Below are 19,513 nucleotides of genomic sequence, written 5' to 3' on the forward strand. Positions count from 1 at the left end.
AACCTTGAGATTTATGAATAGTGACTTCATACTCCAGAGAAACTGGAAACTGTTTTCTATAGACATATACATCTTTAACAAGCAAAAAACAAACAGAAAAACAACCAATTTCTTTAACTTCTTCAATCTGATCAAATGTAATCTTTAAGAATTCAATACCATCTTTATTTCGATAATTAACAAAATCCACAACTTTGCCCATTGCTCCATTAACTAAACCTTTTTCTACATCTAAATTATGCCTTAAAATTATCCAACAGTTTCTACATGCATAGAGATTCTTTTCTAAACCAGCAGTTTTAGTTATTGATTTTTCTAAAGAATCCAATTTTGTCTTCAATTTTTCGGTCAAAATAATAGTGATTCCTTCATGCTCTATTTTATCGAAGGCTTCCATTTTTATTATTTCTTCATTTTCCAGTTTCAAAAGTTGTTAGTTGAATATAGGACACTCGCGCAGTGTTGGCATTAAGCAGATTACAGATTTGTTTTTTGCAATTTTCATGTATATTTTCTCAGGAACTACATTTTCATTTGGAAACAAATTAGAAAGTAATCGAGTCTGAAAAGCTTGCTTCCCATGTTCAGTCAGTAGTCCATTTTCTTATATCTTGGAGAGTAGTTCCATAATCAACATCATTTGCCTGTCGCATATTTGTAATGAGTTCTTTGTATTCAAAATATGACCAAATGTTCACGTTCCCAACACTGCCCAGAGACTTTCTGGTGTCTTCATGTGCAAGTATTTTAAATACTGGTTGTCCTTTTACAGGAGTCAGTTGCAGTAGATCTCCAAAAACTATGACATGTTTTCCACCAAATAACACGTCGTACCCTGTTTAAGGAATTTGCTGCATTCTACAATGCACAAATGAAAGCATTAATTTTGACACCATGCTTACCTCATCAATAATAAGAAGTTTTATTTTCTTCAAGACTCTTGAAACTTCACAATTAGCTTCTCCAGATAGCTTGTGGTATTCCAATTTGTTTTCATGCTCTACTGGTAGCATTAGTAAACGATGTAAAATAATTCCTTTAATGTTGTGTGCTGCCAACACAGTTGGAGCAGTGACAACACAAGACAAATGCGACTCAGTTATTTTTTGGTAGATAACTTGTAATTACTTTAATTAAAAAACTTTTTCCTGTTCCAGCTTGTCCACTCACGTACATTCGGATAGGTTGAAATGACGTGCATGAGCACTCTTTCTTTTCATGAAGTAATCCATGGTCAATGTATTGTCTCACTTGCTCATATATTTGTTTTTGCTCAACATTTAGTTGTTCTTCCAAGTTTGCTAAGTTTGTTACCTCTTCTTGAGCTTGATGCATTGCTGTTTCCACCTCATTCATGGTGATTGCTGCTTCATTTTCAACAATTGGTTGTCCTAGTGGATCTTGACTCAGCGCATCAGAACTTTGACTGTCTTGAGAACTGTCTCTAGCAATCTCAGCTGCAATTGTAGCTTCTCGATCAATTTCATCATTCAACATTTTCACATAATTTGCAAAAGCACTGCATTTTATGCTACCTTTACAAGCATTAAAGGAATCTTCATAGCTCTGGAAATCTCCATGTAATTCAAGTTCTGAACGCCATGGTTTAAATAGTTGTAAAAGGGCTAAATAGTAAAATTCCCTTTTATCAGCAGTGTTGCAACTCAGCTTTCTGTGATTAATCAAATTACCTTTTGTTTGTTTCACCAAACATCCTTCGGAACCTATGACTCCATATTTTCCATCATTGATATTCTCTGTAGTATTCCGTTTAAAAGTGTAGTATTGCAGCATTTCATAGAGGCACATGTTCTCAAGATGATGACTTCTGTTTGGGTAATATGTGTTCAACATATTCATTTTCAAAATATCTGTACTTTCTGGATCTTTTTCTGCTAAATATTCAATTTCTTGTACAGATTTCAGTACTCGATTTCGCATTGCTGCAAGGCCTAGACTCACCCAAATGATACTTCTAGATTTGGAGTATAGACTTGCAGATGATAACCGATCTGCGCATTCATATGCTCTGATTTCTCGATGCGATAATATCTTCAAACTGAAACTGTATAATTTCTAACTTAGAGTCTTCTTGTGAAAAAATCTCTTCCCACATTTCTTTCAATTCCGTCTTTAATGATTTTGTAATATAGGACATAACATATTGAGCAACAGCAATGGAATTGTCCGCAACATATTGAATATCCATGTGAACATTCCACATGGACAAAACAACTGGTCTTCTTAAATTGTAAGTATTTTTTGGAGACTTTCTTGTGATAGTATGTTGCAAAGATGACATAAAACTGTTCACTCTTTCTTTGGACATTACAGGACGTGGAAATGCAATACGACATTTGGTGTAGAACTTGTCCTTAGATTTGTACTTTCGTCGACAGTATTTTCCACATCGGTGGCTTTGGAATCATTACACTTGTGCTCTTAAGTTGTTTTCTTCTGTGCTTTTGGGTACATCACATGTTGCATATTGTTCAATAAAACTCAAAACAGTATCATCCGCATCTGTTCCAAATTTGGGAGCGGCCTTAATCCATAACAGAATATGTATATGAGGAGCACCTTTTGCTTGATACTCCTTTCTCCAAAAGAAATCCACAACTTCTCGAAGAGCAGGATTTTTTTATTGCAGATAAAAGACATCATAGCCTCAAATCTATGATTGAAATACCTGCATACATTAACAGGATCCAAAGAGCACAATTCTCCAGGTATCTTGTATTCAATATTTTTTATATTGGAATTTGCCTCTCGAAGAAATTCTATCAAATCATCCCAAGCGTACTCAGCACAGCTTAGGGTAAGGAACCATGTTGGAGATCCTAAGTTCTGTAGCATACATTTCAGTTCTCCATGCCGATGGTACCAATATTCATTAGTCCCACGCTGACATGCCATCAGATTAATGAGCTGAGATTCTAGAGGATCATCTCGCTGGTGCACTTTATCCATAAAATCTTTTGCAGATACATTTTGCCGATGTATTCCAGTTTTTAGAATATGATGGACTGCATATGAAAGTCCAGACAAGTCACTTTCAAACAAAAGATGAAACATATAAGGGATACATTGTCGAAATCTTGGATCTTCTGCATATAATCTTGTTGTCCGAAATTCAGATGCAGGAATCTGCACAGGACGTTCATCCTATCGTCCTCCTTTTCCTGTTGGAAACAACTTCGGAAAACAACGAGCTTCCAAACTCTCTTTCCATACACTCAATGGAGTTCCTTTTGCTTTTTTCATTTGCAACAAATCAATAGTGGTCCCCATCACTTCTTTTGAATGAAATGGATGCACTCTGTAGTGTTCACAGATTTCTTCACATCTTAACATATCCACTTTTTCAATGTGTCCACTTGACATTTCAGTACCTTCTGCTAAAACTATTTCTTCTTCTCCCATATAAACATTCTTATAGTATGTATTGTTCTTTATCAAATACAATGTTGCCTTTTGCGCTTTCCTAACATCCACTAACTCCTGACAGATTTTCTTATTCTTAGTCGGCACACCATTAACAAGAATAACTAGTGGTTCACTTTCTACACTCTCTACAACAATAGTTTCAATATTTTTCTTTAAATCTAAAGGTAAATACAGAACTCTTCCTTTTAATCCTCTTTGTAAATCTGAAGGAGGCAATTTACCTGTTTTAGGCTCCATACGAACAATAGCCTGAAACGGGTGCACACCTTGAATGAGAATAGACTCATACGTGTTTAAATCTATCAGTTCTGGAGGAATAGCAACCATCTCTAGATTATTATGAACAGCTCTAGTGGGCATTTTATGTTCATCTAATTTGTTATAACAATATTTACAAACTAAATCAAAACAATTCTCTACCAACAAATACGTTGCAAATTCTGTATACTTATCATTATTTTCTTTTTCACTTTTTAAATACAAATCAACACTCCTAGTCTGATTTTTGTAGTGAGTTCGGGGACAACAAATACAAGAAAAATTTGGTCTTTCACCCGAAATCCCCTTAAACTTTGTAATTTCATTTTCACATTTTTTTTTACAACTATGTTCAACATTCTCTACCACATTTTCTTCTATTAATGTCTGAGTTTCTTCACTCTCTTCTTCAGGACCAAAGTAACAAAACTCAATATCATTACAAAACTTTTTCACATCTGATACTGACCCTCACAAAAGAGCACTGTTCAACTCAGTCAGTCAGTCAAAAAATCTTTATTTCGATTAATTAAAATCATAAAAGAAACAATACATACATCCTCCATACATATGAATAATTAAAAAATAAATAGGCACTCGTTTGTTATCGGTCATATATGTACAATATTTACAGTACTTCAATTGAGCAATCAAAAGGCCAATGTATAAAAATTTAGCTCATATTAAAAAAATTTAGAGTAGCATATTTACAATATAAAGTGCATCTTTAAATTTTCTTTAGGTTTAAAAACCCATAAACCCCCTCTGCAACCTACTGGGCTGTTACAAGCAAATAAGCCTTTTATTATTTACCCTGGCTGCGGCCACCAAAAAGCTTGCTACACTGAAGATGACACGCACACTACTCAGCATTACAAATGTAGGAGCGCTGGCCTTACTTGAACAAATCCAGCTTCTCGTAATATAGGGTTCAGAAATTTTTGACGCGCCTTGGAAAAGTGCTCACAAAACATTATAAGATGGAATGTGTCTTGTGTAGAGAAGCTATCGCAGGAGCATGGTGCGGTATCCTCTGGTTTCCCCCATTGCGGGAATGTACCCAAAGTGAGATGGATTATATTAAACCTAAATCTAATCAGCAAAAAGCGATGAAACGGCTTAGTGACGATTTTAAGATAAGGTTCAATGAATGGGGAAGTCTGTAGAAGATAAATACTTCTTGCACCCGGTTTTCTAAGCTCCATCTCCTCCCTTTCCGCCTCCAACAGAATCCGGAAATTGTGTTTAATCCACCCCAAATCCTCTTTCTTAATTCCCTCAGGGGATGTATATAATTCGGGTCGTCCCAGTCTGACGCACGCCGCTCTAACGTACGCCAGCCATGGGATTCTATCTACCTTCTCGAGGGCTAGGCAATCTTTTAGGATTCGGTGATTAAGGGAAATCTCCTCATTAAGCCAAGTCTTTGCCCAACAAATCAATGGAGCAACTTTTAGATGGTCTGTAATGTAGCCCAAGTGTAATTCGGAGTGTACGGAAAATGTCGGGGACGACTGTGGTACTGCTAACAGGGATCTAAGAAACCTATTTTCAACCACTTGTATTTTACCCAAAGGTGCGTAACCCCATATGGCTGCACCATAGGAGGCAATCGCACAGCACTTGGATTTGTAAATTTTGAGCATAGCCTCCATGGGCCTTGCTCCCAACCTCTTGGAGTAGCTAAGAAGGGCTGTTGTAGATCTTGCAACAACATTACACTTCTGCTTCTGCTGGGGGCCCCAGTTACCCTTTTCATCAAAGAGCACTCCCAAATAGGTGAAGACTGGGACCCCCGTTACTTCTGCGCCCAAACAAGTAAAGGTTTTAACCTTAGTATTCTTCCTACGAGCCCCCGCCACCATTACATGTGATTTATTACTATTGACTTTGAGGTCAAGGGACTCCATGAAGCTACTGAAATGATCCAGCAGCCTCTGTAGGCCCCTACCTGTGCGTGCGATTAAAATCGCGTTGTCAGCATACAGGAGGACCGGGATACCCGATCCCCCGATACGCAGAGTATCCGCACTAGCCCCGGCCAGGGATTCTTTGAGGGCATTAATGTAGATTGTAAAAAGAAGAGGGGCCAGAATGCAGCCCTGTCTGACCCCCCGTCTGGAGCTAAATTGACCGGTGCACCGGCCCTCCTGCGTGACCCTAACAGCGGCAGAGAGGTCCTGATGGAGATCACTAAGAAAATTAACCAATGGTACCTCTATACCTGTTTCACGCAGAATTCACCATAATTTTGACCAATTTACCAAATCGAACGCTGATGATAAGTCAATGAAACCCAGGTATAGAAGGCCATCTTTTGCTATCGTATATTTGCTAATCAAAAGATGTAAATTTAAGCATTGGTCCATGGTACTTCTGTGTTCTCTAAAACCATACTGGAAATTAGAGAGCACCCCCCTGCCTGACATCCAATCTCCCAGTTTCTGTAAGATGACTCTGCCCAAGATTTTAACAGCAGAGTCTAACAGGGAGATTGGCCTATAACAGGTGCGGTCCCCTCTATTCCCTTTTTTAAAAACGGGAACTATGATTGATGAGGCCCAAGAAGGTGGGAAACCTACTGAAGATGACGCAGTAAACGTTAGTAAGGATCTTAGCCCAGAAGTTTGGATACATAATATAAAGGTCCGCAGGTACCCCATCGGGGCCTGGAGCCTTATGTTTGGAAGTATCTCTAATAGCCCTTTCTACCTCGGCCAGTTCGAATGTAACAGGATTAGTGGACCGAGAAGTTACGGCACACACTGATGGTAATTCTCTGTGCTCCTTATCATCAACTCATTTAACTTTAGTGCTGGACTTTTTGCATAATACAATCTTCTCACTAACTTCTGCATTTGAGTATGATGTACTGCCAACATTCTGAAATGGTGAAAAACACTTTGACATACTTTCCTAGAAAGACAAGCCAGAGAATGACCATGCAAACCAGTATTTGTTCTCACTCTGCAAGGGTCTAGTCCTTGCAACACTTTAATCTTTTGTTTAACACTTTTTTAACTACATACGTGTAAGAAATTGCGTAATTTATCAATAGATTCTTGTTGTACACTACAAATACTATTGCAATCCCAAGGGTACACTGGGGCTTTAGGACGTCTGCCTAGAACTTTATCAGCTACCACTTCTTCTGCATTTCTGGGAATCATTTTCTCTTTCCCAATTGGACAACTATTTCTAACCTGATAAGCGCGACCACTGGTGTCAACTGCATGCAACATTGGCGGGATCGTGGACCAATCTCAAAGCGGCATCTCCGTATATATATATATATATATATATATATTCACTGAAAAAACCATAGGTTTCACACCAGTTATAGTTAGGTGGAAATTTTACTCGCATAAAACCATTGAAATTCCCACGTTATAGTTAGTTGGACTCACTATAACTTGCGCGTGCAATGCACTGCTGATGACGTCACATATTACATCACTCATGACATGGTCAGTGACATCACTCATGACATCACTGATGACATCTCAAATGACATCACTGATGACAACATCCTTGTGACAAAGTGGCAGACCTCCTATCAGCATAAAATAACCTTTGACACACACATTCAAAAATAGAAACTAACATTTTCTTAAAAAAGGAGAAAACAATACCAATTACAACAACTTATTAGGTAATTCCAACATCTACATACACATCCACTCATTCACCAACAGTTCTATATAGTCACTCATGCATGTACTTACTCATCATATGTACTCATACACCTATACATCCTGTTACACACTAATACTCATCCATATAGTTACTCACACACAAATTCACACATGCAAATAAACTATCAAAAAAACATTTACTTGATTATTCTGCTATATACACACCACTACACATACTTCTACAGAAACGGAAACATATTTACTCTCTTAAACAATCAATTATAAAAACACATACTCACTAACCCACCCATACACACAATCATCCACCCATACAGTCTTGCACACATGCTGTCTTCAAAATACATACAAATAGTGAGTCACTCATTCATGCATCTGTGCTCTAAGTAATATCCCCCACCGAACCATACAGACACTGATACTGATACTCAAAAAAACAACTAATAACCCATATACACACTCATGTAGCTACTCACCAACCCATGCAGCCACTTATACACAAAGTGAGACACAGATACAGATATTTAAATATTTAAACATTACTCGCTAATATATGTATTCACTAAGATACATTTAATAAGTCAGTTAACCAATCAATTTTACACAAAAAAACATCCATTAAGACATTTATTTACCCATGTATTCTTCCATCAACCTTTAGATATACATATATAAAAAATATTTATTTTTCAGAAAGATACACATTCACTGGATGATGTCATCAGTGATGTCATTTGAGATGTCATCAGTGATGTCATCAGTGATGTCACTGACCATGTCATGAGTGATGTAATATGTGACGTCATCAGCAGTGCATTGCACGCGCAAGTTATAGTGAGTCCAACTAACTATAACGTGGGAATTTCAATGGTTTTATGCTAGTAAAATTTCCACCTAACTATAACTGGTGTGAAACCTATGGTTTTTTCAGTGAATTTAATAGGTTCTTTAAATGCTAATTGCTAACTATAACTGGTGTGAAACCTATGGTTTTTTCAGTGAAAGCACTTAATTGGATTGAGATTCTCATGTGATTTTATACGTATTTATACGGAGATTCAGACATTTTAAATATAAATCTGTCTTTCATGTTTATGGTCACATGATGTAGGAAGGGGTGGCTACGCTCGGGAGAATTGGGCACTATAAAAATAGAAAATGTACAAACAAAATGTTGCATGTGAACAAGGGCTCAGGGAGCCCGAAACGCGTTATGCACTCTCTCACGGTGATGAGCAAATAAAAAAGAAGAATTCAGCATTGTCCTGGTCCTGTGGTCTGTCTCCTGTGCTTTCTGAGGAGTTTTCTGTGATAATTACGGAGGTCGGCTTTGCCTTCGTGCACAGACCCCTTTCCCTGAAGAGGCTTCTGCTCTCAAGCCGAGAATTTTCGAAGTATTCTAGTTGGATATTTGCAGACGCTCCCTCAGCAGCCAAGCAGTTTGTATCGACGACTGGTGTGGAGCCGCAGGTGAAAACGGAGTCGGAGGGCTCCGTGAAAACATGTGGTGAGAACGCCATCACGGTGAAAGTTAGTTTTTGGCAGTGCGGAGGTGGGAAAGTTACATTTCGGTGTGGATCGATCAGCTTGAAACGCTTCAAGAAACAAAGAAACGAAGAGAAAACCAAAAGTGGCTGGCGTTTCTGGAACGTGAAAGATTTTAATTTAACTACCAAGTTGCTCTATCATCACTGTGCGAGAGGCATGTCCGCTGAAGAATTCCGTGCAAGGGAGGAGGAAGCCGAAGGATTATTTGACCAGATCTCAGCACCGGGATATGATGGTAATAAGCAGCCCCCAGCGAGCGCATCAACTGGAGAAGAAACAAATATTGCAACATTGTATAAAGCATTAGAAAAGCAAAGACGGCTCGAGATAACGAAATGGTGGGAGCATTATTCGTTATCCAAATACATAGCTGTTGGGCGGGTTCCAAGAGGGTTGCGCATATTACTCGCGCCCAGTTTTGAAAACCCAAATCCTTTGATGCTTAAGGAATCGGGAGAAAACCATCTAGCTGCTTCCATGAATTCAGTACGAATCTTAACGAAGTATGCAGCCATAGACCGGGAAGAAATTCTGGTAACCATTGAAAAGATCCAAGAAGACATCAACAAAATTGTGGAAACTGAAACATCAAAAAAACTGAAAGACATTATGCTGGAAAGACTGAAAAAACACGGGGATAAAATTAAAGCGAGGTAAATAAGTAAATTTGCTCGGGACCAGGCTGATTACGCAAATGGCCAAATTTTCACGTTTGCACGTAAATATAATAATGTGAAACGACAACAATATATGGGTAAAGGTTGCAAACAACAAACGACAACAGCCACGGAAAATAATGCAAGCACAAGTAGGAGTGGCCAGGGTGGCACTGATACGCTGAGTACAACATCAACGGACTCTAATACCCTGTCAAGTGCATCCAGTACCTCAAGTATAGGGTCATACACCCAGCAGCAACCGGAGACAGTTTTCAACATAGAGCAGGAGCTTGATTTTTTAGTTTCGGAAAGACTGTCAACACTCCGACCTCGAAAAAAGAACTTAGTCGGAAACGCCGGAATGCAAGAAGACGTGAGAGACGACGGAAACAAAAACAAAAAACCACAGCAAAAGGAGCCACAAGGTTGGCGGAAAAAGAAACAACAATAAATAATTCCATCGTTAATCTCTCTGATGTGGTCTTAACTAGGGCAGAAGAACAACTACTGTCACTAGGCCTCAATTATTGTCCAGCGAAATCTTTCAAATATGCGCCAACTCGTGTTGACGTATTTTGTTATATTCGGAAACTCAAGCTCAAAAAGTTCTTTACATTACAAAAATTTAAAACTGTCTCAAATTCTGGAACTTTGGCCACTATCTCAGGGGCTCCTGAGATAATAGCAGCTGACGTCCCGTTATTTTTGGATTTACACGATTTAAACACAACTTCAAACTCGCAATTTATCCAACTAGACGAGGAAATATCAACTCAACAACGACTAAGCAAAATACATTTGACTCAGAAAGGAGCAGGACTGACTCCATATAAAGGCAAGTCTGATTTTTTACCATTGATGGCTAGGGATGCTATTGACACTTTTCATGACTGTGTAATTTCGGAGGTAAAAAAACTTTATAAGAAAGTTAATAAAAATAAGAGACAGAAGTTCAATCAACAACAAGCGAATTATTTTGCATTGATGAAAAAGCTAGATACTAATCCCAACATTGTGATAAAAACAACGGATAAGGGTGGTAACTTAGGGCCCGATGTAGGTAAAAGGGAATTTCCGATTCCAAAATACCGAGGCGGGCCGATTCGGTATTCTGAAATCGGAAAACGAGATGTAGGAAACAAACAGCGAAATAATAAGGAATCGGTCGGCATCGGTAATGTGAATCGGTACGTACCGAATCAGCACGGACCGAATCGGAAACTACCGAATCGCCTACCACCGAATCGGAACTAGCCGAATCGGCTACCACCGAATCGGAACTAGCCGAATCGGCTACCACCGAATCGGAATTAGCCGAGTCGGAAAAATCAGATTCGGCTATTACCGAATCGGAGGTATGAAAACACACCCATGGCCAAAAAGCCCATAGGAATGCATTGAAGAAACCGATTCGGCTATCTCCGAATCAGATGATACCGATTCGGATTTTACCGAATCGGTAATATCCGATTCGGAGATAGCCGAATCGGTTAAAGCCGCTTCAGCCAATGAGGTGGCTCCCCCTCCCCCTCCCAAACAGGGAGTGGCAACCCTGGCAGGTGCAGCCAATTAAGAACTTTCTGGAGAGCCTGCCTGAGCTGAGCAGTCACAGTTAGCAGCAGTGGGAGTAGGAGGTAGTGAACTGTTCAGACCAAGATGGCAAACCAGAGTGAGAGCCAGAAGTCCAGCCAGAAGAGGAAGCCTAAGTTCAGCAGCACCGAGCTGCAGGTGTTGGTTGAGGAGGTGGTGAGGGTGCACCGGCAGCTATTCGGAAGGCTGTCCCTCAATGTGCCAGAATGCACCAAGAGGAGGCTCTGGAGCGATATCGGTCAGAAGGTCAACGCTGTGGGTGTCACCCCCAGGTCCCTGGATGAGCTGAAGAAGCGCTTCTACGACATCCGCAGCCTGACCAAACGGAAGATGGCAGAGATCCAGAAGCAGGCTGGAGTCACTGGTGGTGGCAGGAACCCGGCGCCACCCCTCACCGAGCTGGAGGAACTGGTCTCCAGCACCATTGAGAGGGAGAGCGTGACCGGAATTGGGACCCTGGACAGCTCAGCCAGAGCTACAGCTACAGGTAAGAGGCATGCGCATCAGGACACACCCTACCAGACACCTCCCCATTAGACACAATGCATAGCCAAACCCCAGCACAGTACTGCAACCAACATACAAGAGACAAGCATCATGGTACATCCAGTCAGCAGTAGGTATCAAAATATGGCAGTGCAGAATCACAAGACATGAAACAGTGGAACACATTCTACGGAGATGCTAGGACATGTGGAATGCTTTAATTGTACTGACTGTAATACATCGGTACTCTATTTACAAATGCTTCTTTGTACCTAGGGGCACCATCAGGCGGACAAACACTGCCAAAGGAGGCAGCAGCACCATCTACCACTGCACTCGCAGGGCCGAGCACGAGTCAGGCTGCCGAGGAGGAGGAGGAAAACACCATAGGCCTGGATATTGAGGGAGACCTGGAAATTGACTTTGATGCACTTCACTCCCCACAAATGCAAAGCACACCCTCCTTGCAATTCTCCCCAGAGAACTCCCCGACAAGGGAGCTCTTTCCACCTACACCAGCTCCTGCCACTGTGGCTCCAGTACACCCTGTCCTGGGAGCAGGGGCTCAGGCCCCGGCCAGCACCACACCCCCACCAGTGGCACCCCAGCCCACGCAGCAGGCGGGCAGCAGCAGTACCCGGCGCCGTGCCATTCCCACCACTGCAGACCCAGCACGGGAGGCCAGTGTGTTCCGGGGCCTCGAAGGCAATATGGTGAAGATCCAAAGGCAGCAGGCGAAATCCATCATGGCATGCCAACGCCAGCTCCTGCAGCACAACCTGCAGATGGGGGAAATGGTGAAAGGATTTCAGGCCTTTGTGGCTTCCAACAAGGAGGCAGTAGCAGGTTTAGGCAGGCTAACCACTGCCATCACACAGTTATGTGGCAGAATGGAGGAGCAAGAGGTGGTGCGCAGGCGGGATGCCCGGGTGCAGAACCGCTCCTTGAGCCGCCTTGCTGCAGCAACGGCACAACTCTGTCAGCGTGGTGCCAACATGGAGTCTAGTCTCGCTCAAAATACCGCAGAGTTGACAAGGGGAATGGCCCGCATCACGACAGCAATGGAGGCCTTGATCATCTCTAACACTGCCGCAAATCCTGCCCTGGACCTGGGGGATGCTGGGGACAGCAGCAGCCGCAGCAGCCCGGCCAGCGCTGCGTCAGAGCCACGCAGGAGCACCAGGCGCTCCGCAGATGCCGCTGGTCATTCTGAAGGGGGTGAGGGACACCACAGTGGGGCTGCAAAGCGCTCAAAGAAATAGCCTAGCAAGGGCGGGTGAGGCAACCTGGACCCTAGACTTTTGTTTTCATTGACATTACACCTTTGTTTTGTTGCACATCAGTGCAGTAACTGTGTAGCAACAGTATTAAAAATTGCTTATTCAACACAACCATTCACCTGTCTGTGCATTTTTACTCACTCAGAAATAGTTTGCTGTTATCTCCTCACGTCTATGTCTCCCATCACTTGGCGTACACACCCCAGCTGGCTGTGTTAGTGGCACAGCTTCGTCGTCATCATGGTCCTCGTAGTCACTCAACTCCACCTCAGTGCCCTTCTTCACCGCAAGGTTGTGTAACATTGCACAGACAGCTATGATTTTGCAACAGGTGATGGGGGTGTACTGCCTTGCACCTCCACTCTTGTGCAGGCATCTAAACCTGCTTTTCCAGATGCCGAATGTCCTTTCCACAACATTCCTGGTGCTTTTGTGGGCACGGTTATACCTCCTTTGGCTGGGTGTAGAGGGGTTGAGGTAGGGGGTGAGAATGAATGAACGGAGGGCATATGCACTGTCGCCTAGAAGGAAAAGGGGTAAAATTACTTACATGCATACATGTATTTCACTTTGCTGTTTTTGGTTATGGGGGGCTGATGATGTGTCTCACCTAGGAGGTATCCTTCTCCAAATTCCCCAGCCATCAGCCGTGCATAGATGCCGCTCTGTTGGAAAATGTAGGAGTCGTGGGTACTACCCGGAAATTTTGCTACCAGGTCTGTGATGATGCATTTCGCATTGCAGATCACCTGTACGTTGATGGTGTGAGTGGACTTCCGATTGCGGTAGATGTATTCTGTGTCAGATGGTGGGCAAATCGGAATGTGTGTGCCGTCTATGCAGCCAATGATGTGGGGGAATCTTGCCATCTGGTAAAAGTCTGCTTTGGTCTGTACAAGTTCTGCCTGGGTTGCAGGGAAGGAAATGTAGTGGGCCATCCTCTGGATCATGGCATCAAGGAACTTGTGGAAGAACCTTGACAGGCTGCTCTGGGTCACCCCTCCTGCCACAGCGACTACACTTTGGTAGCTGCCAGACGCCAGCAGGTGTAGGCAGCATAGCACCTGCACCTGCACAGGGATTGCGTGTGCCCTTGGGGTGGGGTGCTGCAACAGGGGTTGGAGGTCCCTAATGAGGTCTGTGATGGTCTCTGAGTCCAGCCTGTACCGCTGTAGGATCTCTGCATCTGTCAGCATGACCAGGGTGATACGTTGTCTGTATACCTGCTCCTCTCTTTGCCATTCCCTCTCTCCTTGCTGCTGTAGCCGTAGCCGCCTCGCTATGACATAAAAAGCTGCCATCCTGCAAGTTGCAATGCATTTTGGGGCTGTTTTTATGGGTTGGAGTTGGTTACCACCTGATCGTAATCCATGGTAATTTCCGAGTGGATTCTACCGATTTTGAGCCAAAATCGGTGTTTCTGTGTCTCCCTACATCTCCCCATCTGTCCGAAGCGGGGATTTTCCCGATCGGTGAATCTACCGAATTGGTAGGTTCTCCGATTCGGCTTCTGTCCGATTCGGTGTCACTACCGAATCGGTACATGCACCGATTCGGCTTATGTCCGATTCGGTGTCACTACCGATTCGGTACATGCACCGATTCGGCTTATGTCCGATTCGGTGTCACTACCGATTCGGTACATGCACCGATTCGGTGTTTGCATCCGATTCGGTGTGTTACCGATTCGTACTGTATCCGATTTTCGGTATGTACGTATCGCATTCTTTTACATTCGGTAATCATTCCGATTCGGTTTTCGCTCCCATTTGTACTTTTTTTTGTGCCCTACATCTCGATGCCAGTATACCGATCGGTAAGGGCCCAGATTCGGTATTTTCGGCCGTTACCGATCGGTAACGGCCTACCTACATCGGGCCCTTTGTCTTGTGGCCAAAATCCGATTATATTGCAGAAGCCCATAGGCAGTTGCTTGACAATGAATGTTACACCAAGTCTAGCAACAAGGAATATGGTCAAGCAAAGGACAATCTTTATAAGTTGCTTAACAAATGGAGAAGGGAAGGACTGATCTCAGGGGAGGAGTTAAAATTTCTATACAAAGAATTCCCCACCCAACCCATCTTCTACCTTATACCTAAGATTCACGAGGGTATTTCACCATTATCTGGGAGACCAATTATCTCAGCTATTGACAGCATGGGTGAGAATGTGGGGCGGTATATAGACTTTTTCCTGCAAGAACCTGTCAAATTGCTTCCAAGTTATGTGAGAGACACTACTGACTTTTTAATGAAACTGGAAATGGTGGAATGGCAGGATGATATGATATTGATGACGTTAGATGTAGAGTCATTGTACACTAGCATAGCTCACACTGATGGTCTCAATGCTGCCAAATACTTTCTAAGTCGTAGGCCTGCACATTTCTATGAACACAACAAAGCCATTCTAAGTCTAATTGAGTGGTGTCTATGCAACAACTTTTTTGCCTTTGAAAAGGATGTCTGGCGACAGTTGCGAGGTGTGGCGATGGGGGCCTGCTTCTCTCCCAGCTACGCGTGTTTACACGTGGGCTGGTGGGAGGAGCAGGTCCTCAATAAAACACACAAGAAATGGGTAGATGAAAAAATAATCAAGTACCTCAGATACATCGATGATGTGTTTATCATATGGCAGGGGGATATGGAGGAGGCCATGATGTTTATCAATGATATCAACACGAATCATTTGAATCTCAAATTTACATCATATATGAGTAGAAAAGAGGTAGAGTTCCTAGACGTCAAAATATACATTGATGATGCAAATAGAATACAAACTACACTATTCAGGAAACCTACCGCAGGGAACACCACCCTACACGCCTCCAGCCTTCATCCCAGGCACACCATTCATAGTATCCCTTATGGAGAGATCCTCAGACTTAAAAGAATTTGTAGCACAAATGAGGACTTCACTGAGTGTGTAAGGGATCTTGAGATTAGATTACGGGAAAGAGGCTACTCTAAGAAAACTTTTGAACAAGCCCTAAATAATGCAGACTTAAGACCACGAGACAGTTTATTTTCACCCAATCTTGCTGGAGAAGAAGAGGTATTATCTGTTGACGAAGTCAATGATAAATTATGCCCTAGGTTCATTACAGCATTCAGTGATCAGGAGAACTCGATTAGGAAAATCATCACTAAGAATTGGCCAATCATATTGTCTGACTCGGTTTTGGGAGTGCTGTTGCCCCCGAAGCCCACAATAACTTTTCGTAGAGCACGCAACATGGGAGCTGTTTTGGACCGACCATGTCCGGAACTCAAGCAAAAACCCAATTGGATGCAGACAATGGGCGGATTCCGCAAATGCTCTAGTTGTAGGGCCTGCAAATTTGAGGTTAACAGGACATACTACTCTACCCCATTCAGTGAGACCGCTATTCCTATTGTAGGCCAACATACTTGTAAGACTGAGTTTGCAGTTTATGTCCTGACGTGCATCTGTGGCTTAAACTACATTGGAAGTACTGTCAAACAGGTGCACGTCAGGATCCTTCAGCATCTGCGGGCAATTTTGCATCATGACTCAAGTTATCCAGTTGCACGCCATTTTGAGTTAGTACATAACAGAGATTTAAATTGTTTATCGTACTATGTTGTGGCAGCTGTACCCAAATTAAGAAGAGGAGGTGACAGGAATCTAAAACTGAGACAGCTTGAGTCCAATATGATATTGGAGTTTGATAGTAAAAGCCTGAATGGCCTTAACAACACAGAGGATTTGCACACTTTTCTTTAATAATCCTCATGTATCAATATTTTGATGATACCTGACTTGAATTTATACCACTAATCACTGTTTTTTCCCCCAGGTAGTCAAGTTCCTTGTTGCCTGGAGGTTATTGCAATCTAGTGATTTAGTCTAATTAGTTTCCACATACATTACTATACTATACATTTTTAATTTCGTCTAGTCAGGGTCCCTGTTAGTCGGAATACATGTAATTGTCTTGATCTATTCTCCTTTTTCAGTAAATATATGCAATTGAATGCCTATATTTAAATAAGATATATTTTTCTACTTTTCTACTAACTTTTTTATACACTGGGTGTTTTTATGAATTTTAATAATTGAAAAACATACTTGCTTGTAATTGGAAATGCTTCTTATCAAATGTATATATAGAACAAAATGTGGTGGATTACCCAATTGTTGATACTATATGATTGAAGTACTACATGTACGAGTAGATTTCAGACTGCACTCTAGCACTTTCCTTCCCTTTTCCTTCTTGAAAAAATAGTGGTCACAATAGTTTCTTGCACTTTTATGGACATGCACTGTTTGCACTTTTTTTAAATTAATGTATAATATCTAAAATGTTGCCCAATTGTTATTTGAAAATTTTTAAAGTCCCGTGTATGAGATACAGATATACATTGTAGGTAGTGAAGAGGGATTGCTTTTAATGGCTTTATCCTCTTTTCTTTTGCCCCCTTCTAGATACAAAATGTTGGATGGATTTATCCAGAAAGCACTTAATTGGATTGAGATTCTCATGTGATTTTATACGTATTTATACGGAGATTCAGACATTTTAAATATAAATCTGTCTTTCATGTTTATGGTCACATGATGTAGGAAGGGGTGGCTACACTCGGGAGAATTGGGCACTATAAAAATAGAAAATGTACAAACAAAATTTTGCATGTGAACAAGGGCTCAGGGAGTCCGAAACGCGTTATGCACTCTCTCACGGTGATGAGCAAATAAAAAAGAAGAATTCAGCATTGTCCTGGTCCTGTGGTCTGTCTCCTGTGCTTTCTGAGGAGTTTTCTGTGATATATATATATATCTATATATATATATATATATATATATATATATATATATATATATATATATATATATAGATATATATATATATAGATATATATATATATCTATATACTATATATATCTATATATATTACCTACTGGCGGTCGCCAGTAGGTAGTTATAGTTAGGATTGATTTCCATAGGGAAATCGCAACATTCTATTTGGAATAACTTTGGCGCCGGTTGAGGAATCGGCCTGAATTTCTCAGCAACTTTGCCTCGCGGCGCTCCGCTCCTTCTGTGAAAGTTTGGGGGGGATTCGTCAAGCGGGGGCCGAGATAAAAGGGGGGTCCCAAAACGTGTTTTCCCCATGTTAATTTCCTTAGGGCGGTCGGTCGCACTTTTAGCTCGAACGGCTGAATGGATTTTCACCACACTTGGCAAAATTGTAGGGACTGGTAGCCCGATGTGCCTTTGCTATGTCTCAAGATATGTGCTCCAGAGGATTTTGAGTAATTTAGGTTCAAAAAAATGTATATTATACTATTATATTATAGCCACGCCCCGGTACGTGCACCGGTACGCACACCAGGGAGCGCTCCGGGCACGCCACGCGACTTGCGCACGGGAAGCTGATTGGCTCTCGGTTGTCTGTAAACATTCGAAACAGTCCGGAGTGGCCGCCATCTTGTGTCTCGGTAGGACCGAGACACAAGAGGTGGCTAAAAACAAAAGGGGGAAATGACCAAAAGGGGGCAGGGTACACCCCCCTGACCCCCTAGGTTTGATGTGGGGGCCATAAAAGGGTCCCGCGGGACAACATTTTTTTTTTTTTTTTCGATTTTCGCGGGGTGAGCGCCCGGGACGCGCACCGGGGAGCGTACCGGGGAGCGTATCATGGAGAAAAAAGAATGACAGAGTTTTTAAAAAATGTAGCATTTTTTATAAATTGGAGGTAGTTCTGAAAAGAACTTTTTTTTTCTTTTTGTTTTTTTATATTTTTTTATACTTTTTTAAAACGATTTTATATTTTTTTGGGATTTTTTTCAGGGGAAAAACAAAAACAGGGATTCCAAAACTGCTCAACAGGAGCAAAAAAATGTGAAAAATTAGGGACGGGGAGGGCAGCGGTGTTCCTGTCTCTTTATAGCAATGCATTGCGGGCGCGCGAGTTATAGTGAGTCCAACTAACTATAACGTGGGAATTTCAATGGTTTTATGTCAGTAAAATTGCCAGCTAACTATAACTGGTGTCAAACCTATGGTTTTTTCAGTGATTTTAATAGGTTTTTTAAATGCTAATTCCTAACTATAACTGGTGTGAAACCTATGGGTTTTTCAGTGAATATATATATATCTATATATCTATATATATATATATATATATATATATATATATATATATATATACTAGCAGCCCGTCCTGACGTTGTCCAGGAGCAATGAGGCTTCAGGGCCCCCGCCCGGCCCGACGTTGTCCGTGGGTCCCCCGGAGCCTTCCTCCATATATTGCAGTATTATACCTTTATGTTTACTTTGTACGCTTTTGTAACCTGCACACGTCACTTTTTCCTCCTGTAATGCAGTATTATACCTCTGTTTACTTTGCACGCTTTTGTAACCTGCACACGTCACTTTTTCCTCCTGAAATGCACCGTTTGGCTCACTTTTGTAATGCACTGTTTGCTTCCTATTGTATTTTGTTGGCTCATGATTGTCATTTTTGCTTGATTTAATATAACGTTTGCTTACTTTGTACGCTTTTGTAACCAGCACACGTCACTTTTTCCTCCTGTAATGCACTGTTTGCTTCCTCTTGTA

The 19,513-nt window shown here is 41.7% G+C and overlaps 2 protein-coding genes across 2 annotated transcripts in view; both read left to right on the forward strand.

Annotated features, from left to right (window-relative positions):
* Positions 1–19,513, forward strand: part of LOC144763009 (sodium-coupled monocarboxylate transporter 1-like) — a 797,300-nt gene that overhangs the window by 467,870 nt on the left and 309,917 nt on the right. The window lies entirely within an intron of this gene.
* LOC144818201 (uncharacterized) lies at positions 11,339–12,946 on the forward strand. Its single transcript, XM_078675349.1, has 2 exons — positions 11,339–11,642; positions 11,918–12,946. Exons 1-2 carry the CDS (start codon positions 11,486–11,488, stop codon positions 12,901–12,903), a joined length of 1,143 nt encoding a protein of 380 aa, XP_078531475.1. The 5' UTR covers positions 11,339–11,485; the 3' UTR covers positions 12,904–12,946.

This window comes from Lissotriton helveticus, chromosome 1_1 (genome assembly GCF_964261635.1).
Source record: "Lissotriton helveticus chromosome 1_1, aLisHel1.1, whole genome shotgun sequence".
Classification (NCBI taxonomy): Eukaryota; Metazoa; Chordata; class Amphibia; order Caudata; family Salamandridae; genus Lissotriton; species Lissotriton helveticus.